Here is a 16,628-nt window from a genome sequence, read left to right as displayed (position 1 = left end):
ACAAAACTCTTTATTTAATGTGTTCTTATTATTATTATTCTTATAAAACTCTTTATTTAATGTGATTCTTACAAAACTCTTTATTTAATGTGTTCTTATTACAAAACTCTTTATTTAATGTCTTATTATTATTATTATTCTTACAAAACTCTTTATTTAATGTGTTCTTATTACAAAACTCTTTATTTAATGTGTTCTTATTACAAAACTCTTTATTTAATGTGTTCTTATTATTATTATTATTATAAAACTCTTTATTCAATGTGTTCTTCTTCTTATTATTATTATAAAACTCTTTATTTAATGTGATTCTTACAAAACTCTTTATTTAATGTGTTCTTCTTCTTATAAAACTCTTTATTTAATGTGTTCTTCTTCTTATAAAACTCTTTAGTTAATATGTTCTTCTTCTTATAAAACTCTTTAGTTAATGTGTTCTTCTCATCATCTTCACATCATCGCTCCTCCAATAAGACTTGGCGTCACGAACAGGATCTGACACGACTAAACCTGAAAGTTATTCAAAATGAAAGGGGTTTGTATCTGCTGGCTGATAAATATAAAAACATACCAATGTCAAAGTTTATGTTTGATGATTTTTTATTTTACAGAATAAACAAACCAGAAAAAACAACGTTTATATTTTAGACTGAAAAATACAAACATTTAAATAAATGGAAGTTCTTTATAAATTTATAAATGTTAATATTAACGTTTATGTTTAATCTGTAAAATGTCTAACCTTCGTTACATTTCCCTTTCTCATAAGGGTTAAATAACGTTATATCTCATATATAACCCAGTGAAGGAGATTGTTTTTTCACTGCACCACATACAAGTATGGTGAAAACAAAACATGTGACTGAAACACCTGTAAGGTTTTAGGAAATAATCTGATTGGTTTCTGAAGAGGAGGCTGCTGATTGGCTCAGCTGAGCAGGTGAGGAGCCAATCGAGGGTCTTGTCTCAGTCTCTGGTCGGCAGCTTGGCACTTTAGAGGAGCTGCTTCCTGGTGCCTGGATCAAAGCCAAACATTAAAGATTAATAATCATCCTCATTTGATTCTGCGGAAACACTGATGATCTGTGTGTGTGTGTGTGTGTGTGTGTACATTTTGAGTCGTCTCTGGGCGACTCGTATGTCCAGGGTTTTCTCGGCGCAGTAGGTCTGATATTCTTCCTCCTGTTGTTCCGTCATGTTGAGCTGGTTCTGGTGGTACCACTGTTGTTTCCTCTGCAGCTCCTGCGTCGCCTGAACAGTTTCAAAAGTTCAACAACAGATGAAGCGTCTCTAAATCCTCAGGTTCATCACAGACTCTTTAACTTGTCTGAGTTCTGCTTCACAGATGTGTTGTTAAACTCTAGAACATCTGCCCTCATTTATCTATTTATTACTCACAGTGTTGACATTTGTACTTTGAGTCAGTATTTAAATTCTAATCTTTTCCAAGTTTTCTCTTGTTCTGTGAAGAGGCATTATGTTTTTTGGGGTTGTTCGTCTCATTTTGTGAACATGACACCTCAAGAACACCTTGAGGGAATTTCTTTAAATTTAGTTGGAACGAGTGGATGAACTGATTTGAATTTGGAGGTCAGAGGTCACCGTGACCCTTGACTGTCTCTTGCACGTCTTATTTCAAGAACATCTCAAGAGAATTCTGAAACTACCTGTGATCATCCTCAGATTAAACGATACGACACATTTCTCGATGTTCTCACGGAGGAAGGAAACTGCTGTTACACAACATGACTGGTGAACTTGTGTTGTACCTTCTGGTAGCGCTCCTGGATGAGGTTGGCCTCCTCCACCAGCCTCTGCTTGAGCTCAGACAGATACTCCTGGTGGAGCAGCTTGGCGTCCACAGCGCTCAGAGTGTCTGAGTGTATGTTGTGTCGCATGAGGAGCGGAGCCAGGATGTCCTTCTCCTTCTCCTGCAGCCACCTCTGCTCCTCCGCAGCCTGAAGCTCCTGCAACACAAGAGAAGATCAGGTGACTGTAGAGGTTCAGGTCTGAAAGAGGCTGGTTAAATATAAGGCAGGTTATAAGTACCTTCACTTTTAGGTTAACTCACCATTTCCTGTCTCTTGGCTCGGGCACTGGCGGCTCCTGCTGTCGTCCAGGGAGAGACGAAGAGCTGAACGTTTCCCTCCTCCTCCTCTCTGCACGACACGATGTCTCTCACCTGCTCACAGGGAAAGATTTCGTTTGTCAGCTGATGTCAGAGTCTCAACGATCCCACAATCACTGAGTAACATGTTTCTGCTGAACGTGGAAACAAGAGAGCGCGAGAACATCTTCACCTCCTTCAGAGATTTTTCAATTTGATGAACGACCATCTCTTCATCCTTTATCAGAGAAACCAGCATCTCGTACAGAGCCCGAAGCCCGACAGTCTTCTCAGAGAGCCCCGTCTGAACACACAAGAACAAACACACAGTCAAATACGTGTGTGTGTGTGTGTGTGTGTCTGTGTGTGTGTGTCTGTGTGTGTGTCTGCACCATGAAGCTGGACACCATGTCCAGTCTGAAGACCTCGGCCTTCTCCTGCTCCGTCGCCTCTCGTGGTTTGATGAAGCTCCTCCTCGATGGGATGAAGCTGTCGTCGTCTAAGTGATACGTCACCTTGATCCGTCGCTGCGTCAACAGGAAGATGCGCTCTGCCACGTCCTCATTGGCTGGTTTGGAACGGTTCCTGTGGAACCGCTCCACCACCTGTTAGACAACACACGTCATTACACCTCCATCAACTCTAAACCTCAGAGTCACATTAAACAAAACATCCATGCTCATTTGATTTGTTGACATTTCCACTTCCTGTTTACACAGTTGTACCTCTAGCAGGCGTGTGGCCGGGTCAGAGTTCACGTGTTCTGCTGAGAACTGGACGTGTCGGCAGAACACGACTCGTCTGTAGTAGAGGAAGTCGCGGCGGCGCTCAAAGGTCTCTGTCATTTCCCCCAGCGACAGCAGCCTGTGCACCAGATCGTCCTTATGTGCGAAGCTGAACTTCATCTCGTGCACGCCATCTGTGGTCAGGGACTCGTACCTGTGAACTGAACAGTTCAGGAAACAGGAAGTTAAATGAAATTCTTGCCCATTTTCACACCATTACATTTTAACCATCCCAGGTAGACTCCCCACGAGCCACGACATTGTGAAACGACGTTTGATTCCCCTGTGCCACAAGTCCGCATCACATCAAGTGTGTTTTATTTGCGATGTCGATGAGAACTACTGCACTACCCAGAATCCTTAGGTGTAATCAACTTCTCTGACTGGTGGCGCTCGGTGTAAGTGAGTGTGTGAGGTGACGTGAGGTTTGAACGTTTACATAAGAGGTGGAAACGTCGTCCATGTTTGAATCGGTCTGTCGTCATGTTGTCGACCTTGTTGACCTCTCGCTCCTCCAGGTGGTCGGTTCTGTGTTGATACCACTCCTTCACCATGACGACCTCTGTGCCTGTAACACACACACACACACACACACACACACACACACACACACACACAAACACACAGAGGGTTACTAAGACGTCCTCTTCAGATATAAAAGTTCTGAAGTGTTACTTCTTGTGCCGGTCGCTCACAGTCCAAGTCTTTGTATGAAACCAGTCGTGTGATCAGCCCGTTCGGCCTCAGGTACAGACCAAACCTCTCCACCTCTGCTCTCCTGTAGCGAGTCAGCTTGTGTCCTCCCGGCCAGCAAGTCTCCAGGTCTGAGGAGGAGACGACAGGAAGTAGCTTGAGGATGTTTCAGCATCATCTCGGAAATATTTCAGAGAGAGAGAGAGAGAGAGAACTAGAGCTTCATGTGAGGTCACTCTACCTTTTTTCGTGATGCTGAAGGCGCTGACCCAGGATCTCGGCATCACAAAAACCGGCTCCTCTGCCTCCTCCAGCTCCTCTGCCTCCTCCAGCTCCCACTTCTAAATTAGCAACGTTTCATTGGTGATAAAATTATGTTTCAGTTTCAGTTCATGAATACACAATAACACAATAACACACACACGAACACACACACGAACACACACACCTTCACATCTTCAGTCTCATTCAAGGCGTCAAGAATCAGCTGTTTTCTGCTTATTGCTCCGAACAAGAGCGGCTCCCACATGTTTATGTCCTCCAGGTCAAACACCATATCCTGCACACACACACACACACACACACACACAGAGAGACATATATTTCTACTCTATTCCTGGTCAGTACTGTAGTATAGTTGTTGGCTCAGGTTGCTGGTTCATCCTCCACAGTTGAAGTGTCTTTGAGCACTACACTGAATCTCTCCCAGCTGCTGCTGCGTCAGGATGAACGTGTGTTTCTCGCTCGAACTCACCCTGCAGCCGCTCCTGCAGTCCTGCATGTTGACGTAGTAGTTGAAATTGTTCCACACGCTCTCGATGCCCAGGAAGTCGTTGGCGTCGGTGCTGTAGCTGATGGCGGTCAGGGGGTCGATGAAGAAGTTCTCCTGGACGCTGCGACTTCCTGACAGCACCAGAACCCAGCAGTGCAGCCGCAGGCCCTGGAGAGGGTCGACGGGGCGCCGCTCGCTCTGCTGCTCGTGAGAGAAGAGTTTTATATCTGTGATAAACTTTTAAATCAATGAAGGACGATGGTCAGTTTATCACTGTTGGTGGAGGTGTACAACCACAGGACCGTGATTCTAGTTGTAACTAAAGCAGTGACTGACAGATTTCAACTTTAAACACTGAAGGACAAACTGTGGCTTTGATTCCACCTTGACACCAGTGACACAACGATTTAATGATCATTTAAAGAAAAAAAGATTTCAGCTGCTCTGTTTCAGTTATTTTCATCTTTACGTTTCCTGCTCGACACTTTGTGTTTGTGTTTGTGTGAAACAATCCTGTCACCTCATCAAGTTTTTGTTTTTGAAGCAAGGCAGCTTCAGCGCCCAGATTCTTCTTCTGCTCTTCTTGTGTCAGAAAGCGACTCTTTAGCACCCTCTGAGGTTTCGCTGTGTATTTCTTCTGCTGTGACTCCTCTGAGATCACACTCTGCAGAGAAAACACACACGCACACACACACGCACACACACACACACACACACACACACACACACACACACACACATCCTTTAAATGAATATGTTCGACATCAGTGACTGTGACTGGAAACGCAACAACATGAGCGCAGGTTTCATCACAAGAATTATGGAGAAGTTAAGTCAAGAAATATTCAAATTCATTTTAATTAAATTAAATTAATTAATATAATTAAATCTGTTTGAAGTATTCCTTATACATTATACAACTAATATTATTTATAATACAATTAATGTGTTTTTAATTATTTGAATTTCAGACTGAAATGACTGGATAAGTTGATCTTTCCCGCTGAACAAAGCATCATGTTTTTGAAGCTTATTAAATGTTTTGTATGAAAAGTAACAAGTGTAGTGAAGTATTCTGTAGCAGTATAAAAGACAGTCAAGAAAAGTACAAGTACCTCAAAACAGATCATTAAGTACTTTTACTATGACCTACAGAGGGCGTACCTGGACCGGAGTGTCCAGCAGGGGGCAGTCCTGCAGCCTCTGGTCGAGCAGACACATCTCTTTGGTTGCGTAGCCGCTGACGCAGTAGGCGTCGTAGTTGACGCCGAGCAACATGCTGCAGAGCAGAGTGGCGTATTCAAAACACGTGGCTTCCTGAGTCTTTAGCACTAAGGCCGGAGAGAACAGGTGGCAGGGCTGTAACACACACACACACACACACACACACACACAACATGAGCGTGTTTGACCAGTCAGATGTGAAACTCCTCCTCAGATACAGGGGCTGGATGCAGTGATGAGCAGGAGCTCTTCTCACCAGGTCGACCGGTGAAGCCAGAGGCTTCAGAGACAGGAAGTTCGCCACAAACTCGGCGCAGCCCTCCCAGGTGTGGTGCTCCGGGTGTTCTGTGGCTGTGGCCCGAAGAGTCGTCGACACAAACTTCTGGATCGGACACATACACACCGGTGTCAGACAGAGGTGTTCTACAGCACAGGGGGTCTTAAACGTGGAGGTTAAGAATGAACCAGCTGCAGTTTTACCTGAACGCCACACTCGTTGACGGGGCAGAGCAGCAGAGGTCTGCGGTCGGGACACATGTGAGAAAACTGACGCTGGAAGTTGTTGGCGAAGTTCAAGAGACGAGTCTGAGCAGCTGAGTTGATTATGTGAGACTCAGTACACGTGTTGTCGGCCATGTTCAAACCCAGACTGAAGAAGGAGAGGAAGAGTTATTATCTTTCTATCCATCTATCTATCCATCTATCTATCTATCTGTCTATCTATCTATCTATCTATCTGTCTATTCATATATCTATCTATCTGTCTATCTATCTATCTATCTATCCATCTATCTGTCTATCTATCCATCCATCCATCTATCTATCATCCATCTATCTATCCATCTATCCATCTATTCATCTATCCATCTATCTATCATCCATCTATCCATCTATCTATCATCTATCTATCTATCTATCTATCTATCTATTCAATTCAATTCAATTCAATTCAATTCAATAAGCCTTATTGGCATGACTGTGCACCACAACATTGCCAAAGCGTTACAACACAACAACAAAACAATATAAAACAATGCATTACCTCAGCAAAACAACAAATCATACATCAACAAAATCTATCTATCTGCCTATCCGTCTGTCTACCTATCTATCTCTATATATCTATCTATTTGTCTATCTATCTACTTTGAGGCTTGTGTGTGTGTGTGGACGCTCACAGATGCTGACAATGAGCTGACACCAGAGAGTTTCTGACTGTGTCCTCCAGCTCTCTGCCTTCCTCCTCCTCCTCCTCCTCTTCCTCCTCCTCTGTTGTTTGTAAAGTTGTTCCAGGTTCAGTCCAGTTCATAATTCACTTCACTCTTCAGGTGACAGAACAGAACATATGTGGTGTCAGTTAAATACTCACTGGATACCATGAACACTGAGTCCAGTATCGGCTCTGTGCTGTGTGCGTTTTGCCCAGTGAAGGATAGACGCTTCACTTCCTGTGTCCGTCACACCAAACCACGCCATGCCATCGATGGTAGACCACATGGTGAAAATGTCATTGATTAAAATTGTAAAACAATGCTAACTTCCTTTTGCCAGTAGGTGGCGTTATCACTATCACTACATACAGACTAATAGATCTGTTCAGGTTCAGTTTTTATGCTCGGCTTCTGTCACCATATGTGATGAGTAGGTGTGGTTTGTCGTTGCGTGACGGACACAGGAAGTGAAGCGTTTATCCTTCCCACAGTGCCCTTAACTCAAGCGAAGCTCTATTCTCAGACACGTAAGCAGCTGTGTATCAGCCCTCTCTTTCTACTGAACACTAACGCTTGAACTTTTCTACACTGAGAACTTGAAACCCCATGAAAACGATCATTTTGCTACCACAGGAATCGCCTCTTGTATTTTCTCCCATAATATGATAAATATTCCTTCCTCTTTTCCACAAGGCTGAAGAGGAGCTGACTGATCTCCCCCTGAGGGAACATATCATTAATCATGATGGAAATCATTGGACTGATGACACTGAGGAGCAGCATACACCTACCTTCCTGTTAAAGCTGTCAAAGTTCTAACGTCAATAAAATAATAATAATAATAAAAATATAAAGTTTCTTCTTCTGCTGCTGTTACATCAAAGACACCTTGAGGTCTTTGATGTAAACCATCTGATCTATATAAACTCAGATGAAGAATCAACAGATTCACGGACCGATGGATGAAAGACAACGACTCTGCGTCAGCAGGAGAAACACTGATTCAATTCAACAACAGGAAGTCTTTAAAACACCCGAACCGTGAGCTTTATTAACATCCAACGACAACAACAACACACACGTTAGAGTCCCAGACTGAGCTCGGCCCATCAGAACCAGCGTTCCCCACACTGAACCTGACTCAGCAGTTTTTAAAGAACCTCAATCCACTGGACGGGTGGACCTCATCATGACTGATCGGTTTATCAGGTTGGAGCTAGAGGAGAACAGGGACACAGTGTGTGTGTGTGTGTGTGTGTGTGTGTGTGTGTGTGTGTGTGTGTGTGTGTACGTGTGTGTGAAACACGTTCAAACTAATACAAATAATATGTCACGAGTTTCTTTACAGAAACTCGTGACATATTCAGATTGAAAATAAAAACCTTGTACTCACAGTTGCTCTGCAGCGTTGTGACGTCTCCATGGTAACAGTGAGACGTGGTGACGTGGAGTTGCCTTCACGTACCTTCAAACAGGGGCGGAAATGATGCTTCTTAGGTGTGTGACCAGAAAACGTTTTTTAATATATGTTTCAGGCACCAAAGACATTTCTATTTCTATTATATTGCATATGAGTGCGGTTTAAATGTATAAAGTAGTGAGTTCTAAACCAGTTATATGATATTCATTGTGTAATACAAAGTACCACTATATATGAAGTACTAATATACAGTAGAAAGCAGTGAACTCTCTTCGTGCCAAAGCCGCATACTTTCAGATAAATCTGAAAATGATAAAGGAAATAATAATAATGATATTATTATTTTGTTGTTGTTCACAAGTTGAATGGTTGTTTCCATCATTTCTGAGACGTTTCACAGTTTGTCTCTTTCTGCTTTATTAATAAAGCTCAAAGAAAAAAACCCTCGTCATCACTTGTTGTGCGCATGCGCCGCTGCTCCACTTCCTGTTGATGGAGACTAACCGGAGTGAGTGATCTTCAGGACTCGTCTCTTCTGTACTTTCACTTCTTCACAACTTTCATCAAACTTTCATCGTCTCCGGACCCGGACCATGCGCGCTCCCGGCTGTGTGGCGGTGCTCGTGCTGCTGGTGCACGATGCGGCGGCTCGTGAGTTCACGGAGGAGGAAATGAGTGGAGTCAGGTGAAGTACACAAATACTACCATGAAATACTACACAGGGTCTATCAGTAGTATATCATGAGGTTTAAATACTACACAGGGTCTATCAGTAGTATATCATGAGGTTTAAATACTACACAGGGTCTATCAGTAGTATATCATGAGGTTTAAATACTACACAGGGTCTATCAGTAGTATATCATGAGGTTTAAATACTACAGTGTTTTATTTGTAGTATATCACAAGGTTTAAATACTACAGTGTTTTATTAGTAGTATATCATGAGGTTTAAATACTACAGTGTTTTATCATTAGTATATCATGAGGTTTAAATACTACACAGGGTTTATCAGTAGTATATCATGAGGTTTAAATACTACACAGGGTCTATCAGTAGTATATCATAAGGTTTAAATACTACAGTGTTTTATCATTAGTATATCATGAGGTTTAAATACTACACAGGGTCTATCAGTAGTATATCACTAGGTTTAAATACTACACAGGGTCTATCAGTAGTATATCATGAGGTTTAAATACTTTAAAAGACAAAATATGAAAAGTTTTGGCTGAAGTAATGTCGGTTATTAAACACGTCTGTGTGTATTATATACACATACAATACGTACACACACTCGTACAGATGTGATATAAAGAATGAATACTAAACGTTAATGAAGTAAAGATACACACACAGTGTTTATCTGTCGTCATTTTCACAATAAAAGATTCGTCTATCGAACTCTCTGTGTTTCAGGCAACGCATCAAGTCCATGTTCTACCACGCCTACAACAGCTACCTCGACCACGCCTTCCCCTACGACGAGCTCCGCCCACTCACCTGTGACGGTCAGGACACCTGGGGCAGGCACGGCGAACGCTTTTACTTTGGTATCATTAACGTCGTGTTTTGGTTTGTGTGTAAAATTCTGTATTTAGTGAAAGTAATGAAACTCCCTCGCTCCGTCTCCTCCGCAGTTTCTCTCTGACGCTGATCGACGCTCTCGACACGTTACTGGTGAGATCTGGGAAAGAAAAACGTATCAGGTGCAGCGTGAGAATCTTTTGTGCTGGTTTGAAATGTGAACGTGTCTCTGAAGGTTTTGGGAAACAGGACGGAGTTTCAACGTGTGGCGTCGCTGCTGCAGGACAACTTGGATTTTGACATCGACGTCAACGCGTCGGTGTTCGAAACCAACATCAGAGGTGCAGAGAGGGGGGGGGGGGGGGGGGGGGGGGGTTCTGATTCTGACTGGAGGGTGATAGTTATGCTCAAATGTCCAACTGTGTGTGTGTGTGTGTGTGTGTGTGTAGTGGTGGGCGGTCTGCTGTCGGCTCACCTGTTGGCAGGGAGGGCAGGGATGGAGCTGGAGCCTGGTTGGCCTTGTTCAGGGCCGCTGCTGAGGATGGCCGAGGACGCCGCCAAGAAGCTGCTGCCCGGTACGATCACACACACACACACACACACGATGTCTCTAAATGTTCTTCACAGTTCGACACTTTCGTTAATCTGAGGTTGTTGAACAACTCAAACGTAACATCAGTAAATGGTCTTCAGCGTTTCAGACGGCCACCGGGATGCCGTACGGCACCGTCAACCTGCTGCGCGGCGTCAGTCCCACGGAGACGCCGGTCACCTGCACCGCTGGCGTTGGAACCTTCATCCTGGAGTTTGCGACGCTGAGTCGACTGACCGGTGACCCGACGTACGAGGACGTGGCCCGTGGAGCTCTGAGGGCGCTGTGGAAGACCCGGTCTGACATCGGACTGGTGAGAAGACTTTCCTGTTTACTGTCTGTCTGTCTGTCTTAATGTCTGTCTGTCTACCTGTCTGTCTTAATGTCTCTCTGTCTATCTGTCTGTCTGTGTTAATGTCTCTCTGTCTATCTGTCTACCTGTCTGTGTTATTGTCTGTCTGTGTTAATGTCTGTCTGTCTACGTGTCTGTGTGAATGTCTCAATGTCTATCTGTCTGTCTGTCTGTCTTAATGTCTGTCTGTGTGAATGTCTCTCTGTCTACCTGTCTGTCTTAATGTCTGTCTATGTGAATGTCTCTCTGTCTACCTGTCTGTGTGCAGGTGGGGAACCACATTGACATCGTGTCTCAGAAGTGGGTGGCACAGGACGCTGGGATCGGAGCCGGAGTCGACTCCTACTTTGAGTATCTGGTGAAAGGCGCCATCATGCTGCAGGACGAGGAACTGCTGGACATGTTCCTGGGTGAGCAGCTCTTTTTTCTCCCTCGGGGGCCTTTGGGCAAGGCAGCCTCGCCTGCATCCAATGAACTGAGCGGTCTGTGAAATCTTTTCCCAGAATACGACCGGGCCATTCAGAACTACACCCGGTTTGACGACTGGTACCTGTGGGTCCAGATGCACAAAGGAACCGTGTCCATGCCGGTGTTCCAGTCTCTGGAGGCGTTCTGGCCCGGCCTGCAGGTACAAGAACCTCAGAACATTCTTTCAAGTCCTGACGACGTCTTCATGACATCATCATAGTTATAGCGCCACCTGCTGATGTGTTTTATACTAATTGAATGTGCCGTCACCAAGAGATGACAGAGCGCAACCAACACCGTGTGTTGTGTTTTTCAGTCGTTGCTGGGGAACCTGGACGACGCCATCAGAACCTTTCAGAACTATTACTCCGTGTGGAGACAGTTCGGAGGTCTGCCCGAGTTCTACAGCATCCCGCAGGGTTACACTGTGGACAAGAGGGAGGGGTACCCACTGAGACCAGGTCAGTCCACGGACCAATCACAGCCATATCAAATATATCTATCAAATATTTATATCAAATATTTATAACAAATATTTATATCAAATATATATCTATCTATATATCTATAAATATATAGATAGATATATACACACATCAAATATAAGCAAACTAAGAAGGTAAATGTATTTGTTTGGTTTGTTAATTCTTCAGTTTAACAGAAATGATTATCACATTCTATCATGGGGGGCTTTTATTTTGAAAGTCATGTGCAGATTAATGAACCAGTTTCTAATTGTTGTTGCAGAATTGATCGAGAGCGCCATGTACCTGTTCAGAGCCACAGGTGACCACACCTACCTCCAGCTGGGCCTCGACGCCCTCGAGTCCATCGAGAGAATCGCCAGGACGCCATGTGGATACGCGAGTGTAAGTTTGACGAGTACGACACGAGCGCGTGGTTCGTCTCTTGTGCGCTGATGATGTCATAACTTGTCTGAACTCCGTCCCGGATGTTTCTCTTCTGCAGGTCAAAGATCTGCGAGATCATCAGCTGGACAACAGGATGGAGTCCTTCTTCCTCGCTGAGACCATCAAGTACCTGTACCTGCTCTTTGACCCCGCCCACTTCCTGCACGGTGGGGGGACGGAGGGGGATGGGTCTTGGGAGGAGGGCGGCGAGGGGGACCAGTGTGTTTTAGGTGCGGGGGGGTTCATCTTCAACACGGAGGCGCACCCTCTCGACCCGGCGGCGCTCTACTGCTGCAGCCGCCACGCTCAGGACCGACGGGAGCTCCAAGACATCCTGCTCAGCTTGTCGCAGCCAAACCGCCAATCAAAACAGCCCGCCAAAGAGACAGAAGGCCCGCCTCCTGGCCAATCAGAAAGCATTGCTCTGAAACCGGGCGAGAAGAAGACTCCTCCCCTGCTGTCGTGTCCCGTTCAGCCGTTCACTGCTCGACTCTCCATCCTGGGACAAGTTTTCAGCGACACCTGATCCTCGCCGTCCTGGGTCACGTGTTCTGAACTGAACTGATCATTGGCTCCTGGACGCTGTCGTCACGACGACTGAAGCAGGCGTCCTGTCTCGTCCTGGATCAGAGAGACTGAACTTTAATTTACTCTGATGAATTTACTGTTTCTCTAATTTAAACTGAAGCTGAAATATATTTTTATTTATTAGACGGTTGCTTTGTTTTCTGTCTCTCTTGTTTATCGTCAGTAAGTCACAGATGTTTTCATCGGTCGACTGTGGATCGGGGAGCGGAGCGGGTTGTCCACCAATCTAAACTCTGCTGGTTTGAGTCCGGCTCCCTCAGTCCACATCTGTTTCAGATATCTCAAGAAACAAAGAGTCGCTGTGACCTCGCCGACCTCTTTACCTTGTGGACATCGTACGAACGTCGGTAGAAGAGTTCACGCAGACTAACAGATGAACCGACTACATTTGTTTGGTCAAAGGTCACTGTGACACACAAAAGATGCTCTTGGTGTCTTGATCACGATATCTCAAATCAGTCTTCAGGGAATTTCTTCACATTTTGACCGTTCGTCACTTGGACTCAGGGTCAAAGGTCACAGTGACCTCATGAGTCGTGTACAGGACTGAAACTTCACTGGTTGGTGGAGACGCCCACAGGACGAGGATTGTAGTTTTAACATGGAACTAAATTCTTTATCAGGTTCCTCACTTATTATTAAAAACATATTATAAAATCTGTTTTGGTCTAAAGTACGTGTTCAAATCCACATTCTGGAGTTTAACAGCAGAAAAATATGTCTGAGCTGAGAAGAATCTAATCTCACTTCATACTGATCCAAAGTCACCACCGAACATCTAGAATCAAATTTAAAAAATCTTACATTTCTAAGTTTTAACTACTCACGCCAGTGAGTTTCAAAACGGGGCCTTCGTCACGTCAGTGCGTCTGTGGTGGTGGTTTGGAGCGGCCAGGAGGGGGCGGTATAAGAGGAGGAAGCTGAGGACGGTCTGAGCCTGGACTCAGCGTCCTGCAGAGACACAAGATTAAAAAAACATCTTCATTCACTGCACAACATAACTTCAAAGTTTAAAAACTGCTCAGTGTTTTGAACTGATCTCAGTTCAGCTTCACTCTTCAACTGGAGCTGATGGTGACTCTTCTTCTTTCTCTCTCCATGTTCACGCTCACACATCTCACTCACTTTAATCAAACTGCTGCTTCAACTTTGTAGAAGTAGTTTTGTGTTAACAGAGAAACAAGGAAACATTGAAACCTGCTGCAGAAATAAAGATGAACTTCAACACAGAGTGATGACAGAGAGATTTATAGATATACATGAAGATATATATTTATATTTATATATAAAGTATAAAGATAAAAAGATGTTTATGATCAGAGGTGTTGAAGTCGAATGTTGGCAGAGAAAACTGATTCTTCTGTTTCTTATTTAACTCTGTGGTTCAGGGTGGGTCGCTCTCTCTCTCTCTCTTGTTTGGGTGGGGTTCTTCTCTTTCATTTGACCTTTTCCTTGCCCCCTCCATCACTCCTCCTTCCTCTGGCTCCTCCTTCCCTCTCTCCATCCGTCTATTCTCCTTTGTCTCCTTAAATGTTTACAGTCTCTTTTTATCCCTCCCTCACTCCCTCTCTCCTGTTCACTCCCTTCATTTCTGTTTTTGATTCATTTCACACCTTCTTTCGTTTTCTCTTTTTTCCTCCTGCTCTTCTGTCCATCGGATCATCCCCCATCCTCCTTTCTATCCAAATCCTCCTCACCTACTTCCTCCCTCCATCTTTTCCCCTTCAAGAGTTTCTTCACCTCTTCTTATTCCTTCTCTTCACTGCTCCGTCTTGTTTTCCTTTCTTCTTTATGTATTTTCTTCTTCCTCCTTTCATCAAACAACATCTTTAAATCACAGAGAAAACTTCTGTCTCTACTTTAACTTATTTCTCAGCTGAAACATAAACTGACAATTCAACGCATTTCACACAAAAATGACATTTTTAGGATGTTTTCATTTTCATGGGCTGTTTGAGTTCTTGGTTTTTTTACATTGTTCCATCTGTTCGTCTCTTTCTCTGTTATTGAAACAAAGTCTGTTCCTGTCCAGTGAAACCAGCGAGAACATGTGGTGATGAAATCTGTTTCCTGACGTCAGTCACAGGAGATTTTCTGCAGCTCAGCATCAACACGACGGCTTTAACAGCAACAACTGCAGAAGAAGAGGTCAGAGGTCAAAGCTGCACCTGAACACACCGACGCTCTGACACACGTGACAGCTGCAGGTGTTTTAACACACGTGATGTTTCCTCTTGGTCACTTCACTCCTCCCCAAAGGTTTCACCTGACTCTTTGAGATGACTTCAGAAACGTTGAGTCTTTTCTTCAGCTCAGTCCTGGATCTTTGAATCTTCTTGTTTCACGGTGAAATAAAACGTTTGAATCCTCTGATGTCTGGTTTGATTTACACTCTGCCGTCAGACGGGAGGAGCTGACGTTCTCTGTCTCGTCTCGTTAACATGATGCCGTGTGCTTTTCTCCTCGAGTCCAGAAACTGTTTGTTCACTGTCACATTTAAAGTGTTTAATCATCGTGTCGTCAGAAACACAAATATCTTCAGGATCCTGTCGACCAGTTTAAAGATCTCAGCAGGATCTGATTCCAGCTGCCTCTCAGAGAACAACTGCTTCTGGGATAGTTAACATCAAACTAATGTCATATGTCATACCACATGTGAATATATATCATACAAATATCATACATACTCCGGTATCCTGAGCTGCTTCACTCTGAAGGTGGTTCAGGTTTCTGGTCAGGATCCTCCGGGAGAGGGAGATCCTCAGGAAACATCAGGAGGAGCTGCAGCACGGACGTCAGGAAACATTCCTCCACCTGCTGCCACAACGACCTGAACCCCGAAAAGAAAAGTACACTGATGATAAAACCCACGATGGATTCTTTCCTCAGAACAGTGATAATGTTTGTGTTCAGGAGACGTGATGCAGGATTCTCGACAACATGAGAGGTCAACCCAGTGTCTCCATTCAAACAAATGAGACCAGTGAGAAACCAGTTCGACCAATCAGAGCCGTGACAGCAATGAACTGAACGAGACCAGGGGACCGTTAATATCTGTGACACCAGGGGACCGTTAATATCTGTGACACCAGTGGAACCATTAATATCTGTGACACCAGTGGAACCGTTAATATCTGTGACACCAGGGGACCGTTAATATCTGTGACACCAGGGGACCGTTAATATCTGTGACACCAGGGGACCGTTAATATCTGTGACACCAGGAGAACCATTAATATCTGTGACACCAGGAGAACCATTAATATCTGTGACACCAGGGGACCGTTAATATCTGTGACACCAGGGGACCGTTAATATCTGTGACACCAGGGGAACCGTTGGAAATCAACGCGTCGATAAATCCAGTGAACCCAGAGACACGAGCAGAGACAGAATAAGAGGATTTCACCGGTGACACCAGTTCTCAGGGTCTCAGGTTTCTGGGGGGGGGGGGGGGCAGCAGATCGTGAAGCTTTGACATCGTCGCTAAGGAGTGGTCAACTTCCTGTATCCATGACATCATCACTGAGCGTGTGCAGTGAAGACAAGCCTAGGAACAGATGATGATGATCATTACACGCACACACACACACACACACACACACACACACACACACACACACACACACACACACACACACACACACACACACACACACACACAGGGGCCATGCTGCTCAGTTATTTCATAATGTTGCATTTATGTGTGTGTGTGAAAGTTTTGGCTCTCGGATCTTGAACTAATCACACACTGAAGAGCTAAGAGGGTCCACACCCCACACACACACACACACACACACACACACACACACACACACTCATCTGTTAGCCATTAGCAACCAGTCAATGACAACACAATCATACGGGCTGGGCTCCGAACACTCACACACCATCAAATATTATTCACATGATGTATGGATCTGTGTTTGTGTGTGTGTGTGTGTGTGTGTGTGTGTGTGTGCGTGCGAGTGTGTTTG

The 16,628-nt window shown here is 44.5% G+C and overlaps 2 protein-coding genes and 2 long non-coding RNA genes across 6 annotated transcripts; 2 read left to right on the top strand and 2 right to left on the bottom strand.

Annotated features, from left to right (window-relative positions):
- Positions 1-582: 582 nt before the first annotated feature.
- On the bottom strand, positions 583-8,204 carry ccdc135 (coiled-coil domain containing 135). 3 transcript variants are annotated; one of them, XM_020106217.2, is made up of 18 exons: positions 8,186-8,204; positions 6,760-6,903; positions 6,062-6,230; positions 5,838-5,963; positions 5,522-5,716; positions 4,878-5,021; positions 4,340-4,558; positions 4,034-4,144; positions 3,827-3,926; positions 3,588-3,716; positions 3,332-3,460; positions 2,833-3,053; positions 2,500-2,712; positions 2,301-2,411; positions 2,072-2,182; positions 1,770-1,967; positions 1,112-1,251; positions 583-1,016 (listed from the first exon to the last, which is right to left on the bottom strand). In XM_020106217.2, the coding sequence occupies exons 2-18, from the start codon at positions 6,888-6,890 to the stop codon at positions 929-931; spliced, it is 2,535 nt and encodes an 844-aa protein (XP_019961776.2). In that variant the 5' UTR covers positions 6,891-6,903; positions 8,186-8,204; the 3' UTR covers positions 583-928. The 3 variants fall into 3 exon arrangements, with proteins under 3 accessions (XP_019961776.2, XP_019961777.2, XP_019961778.2); XM_020106218.2 differs by lacking the exon at positions 8,186-8,204 and adding an exon at positions 7,584-7,640; XM_020106219.2 differs by lacking the exon at positions 8,186-8,204 and having other exon boundaries at positions 5,838-5,960; positions 6,760-7,556.
- On the top strand, positions 7,719-8,570 carry LOC138410627 (uncharacterized). Its single transcript, XR_011243327.1, has 2 exons — positions 7,719-8,001; positions 8,188-8,570. It is a non-coding gene; the product is annotated as an uncharacterized lncRNA (long non-coding RNA).
- A 70-nt stretch (positions 8,571-8,640) lies between these two features.
- On the top strand, positions 8,641-12,781 carry edem2 (ER degradation enhancer, mannosidase alpha-like 2). The gene is made up of 11 exons (XM_069527612.1): positions 8,641-8,897; positions 9,633-9,743; positions 9,854-9,893; positions 9,976-10,081; positions 10,190-10,315; positions 10,434-10,645; positions 10,953-11,094; positions 11,188-11,312; positions 11,469-11,613; positions 11,900-12,021; positions 12,122-12,781. Exons 1-11 carry the CDS (start codon positions 8,806-8,808, stop codon positions 12,587-12,589), a joined length of 1,689 nt encoding a protein of 562 aa, XP_069383713.1. The 5' UTR covers positions 8,641-8,805; the 3' UTR covers positions 12,590-12,781.
- On the bottom strand, positions 12,237-15,702 carry LOC138410628 (uncharacterized). The gene is made up of 2 exons (XR_011243328.1): positions 15,339-15,702; positions 12,237-13,602 (listed from the first exon to the last, which is right to left on the bottom strand). It is a non-coding gene; the product is annotated as an uncharacterized lncRNA (long non-coding RNA).
- Between the last annotated feature and the right edge of the window lie 926 nt (positions 15,703-16,628).

This window comes from Paralichthys olivaceus, chromosome 6 (genome assembly GCF_024713975.1).
Source record: "Paralichthys olivaceus isolate ysfri-2021 chromosome 6, ASM2471397v2, whole genome shotgun sequence".
Lineage (NCBI taxonomy): Eukaryota > Metazoa > Chordata > Actinopteri > Pleuronectiformes > Paralichthyidae > Paralichthys > Paralichthys olivaceus.
The sequence above is the reverse complement of the archived record's forward strand: the minus strand, read 5'-3'. Positions and strand labels throughout refer to the sequence as shown.

Bases quoted from the DNA above. Each gene is read 5' to 3' on its own strand.
- ccdc135 (XM_020106217.2), bottom strand. From the start codon at position 6,890: ATGAACTGGACTGAACCTGGAACAACTTTACAAACAACAGAGGAGGAG. The intron at 5,964-6,061 runs GTAAAACTGCAG...TGTCCGATCCAG, and splicing joins TCAACGAGTGTGGCGTTCAG to AAGTTTGTGTCGACGACTCT. The intron at 4,559-4,877 runs GTGACAGGATTG...TCTCACGAGCAG, and splicing joins AAAAACAAAAACTTGATGAG to CAGAGCGAGCGGCGCCCCGT.
- edem2 (XM_069527612.1), top strand. From the start codon at position 8,806: ATGCGCGCTCCCGGCTGTGTGGCGGTGCTCGTGCTGCTGGTGCACGAT. The intron at 8,898-9,632 runs GTGAAGTACACA...TCTGTGTTTCAG, and splicing joins GAGGAAATGAGTGGAGTCAG to GCAACGCATCAAGTCCATGT. The intron at 10,082-10,189 runs GTGCAGAGAGGG...GTGTGTGTGTAG, and splicing joins GTTCGAAACCAACATCAGAG to TGGTGGGCGGTCTGCTGTCG.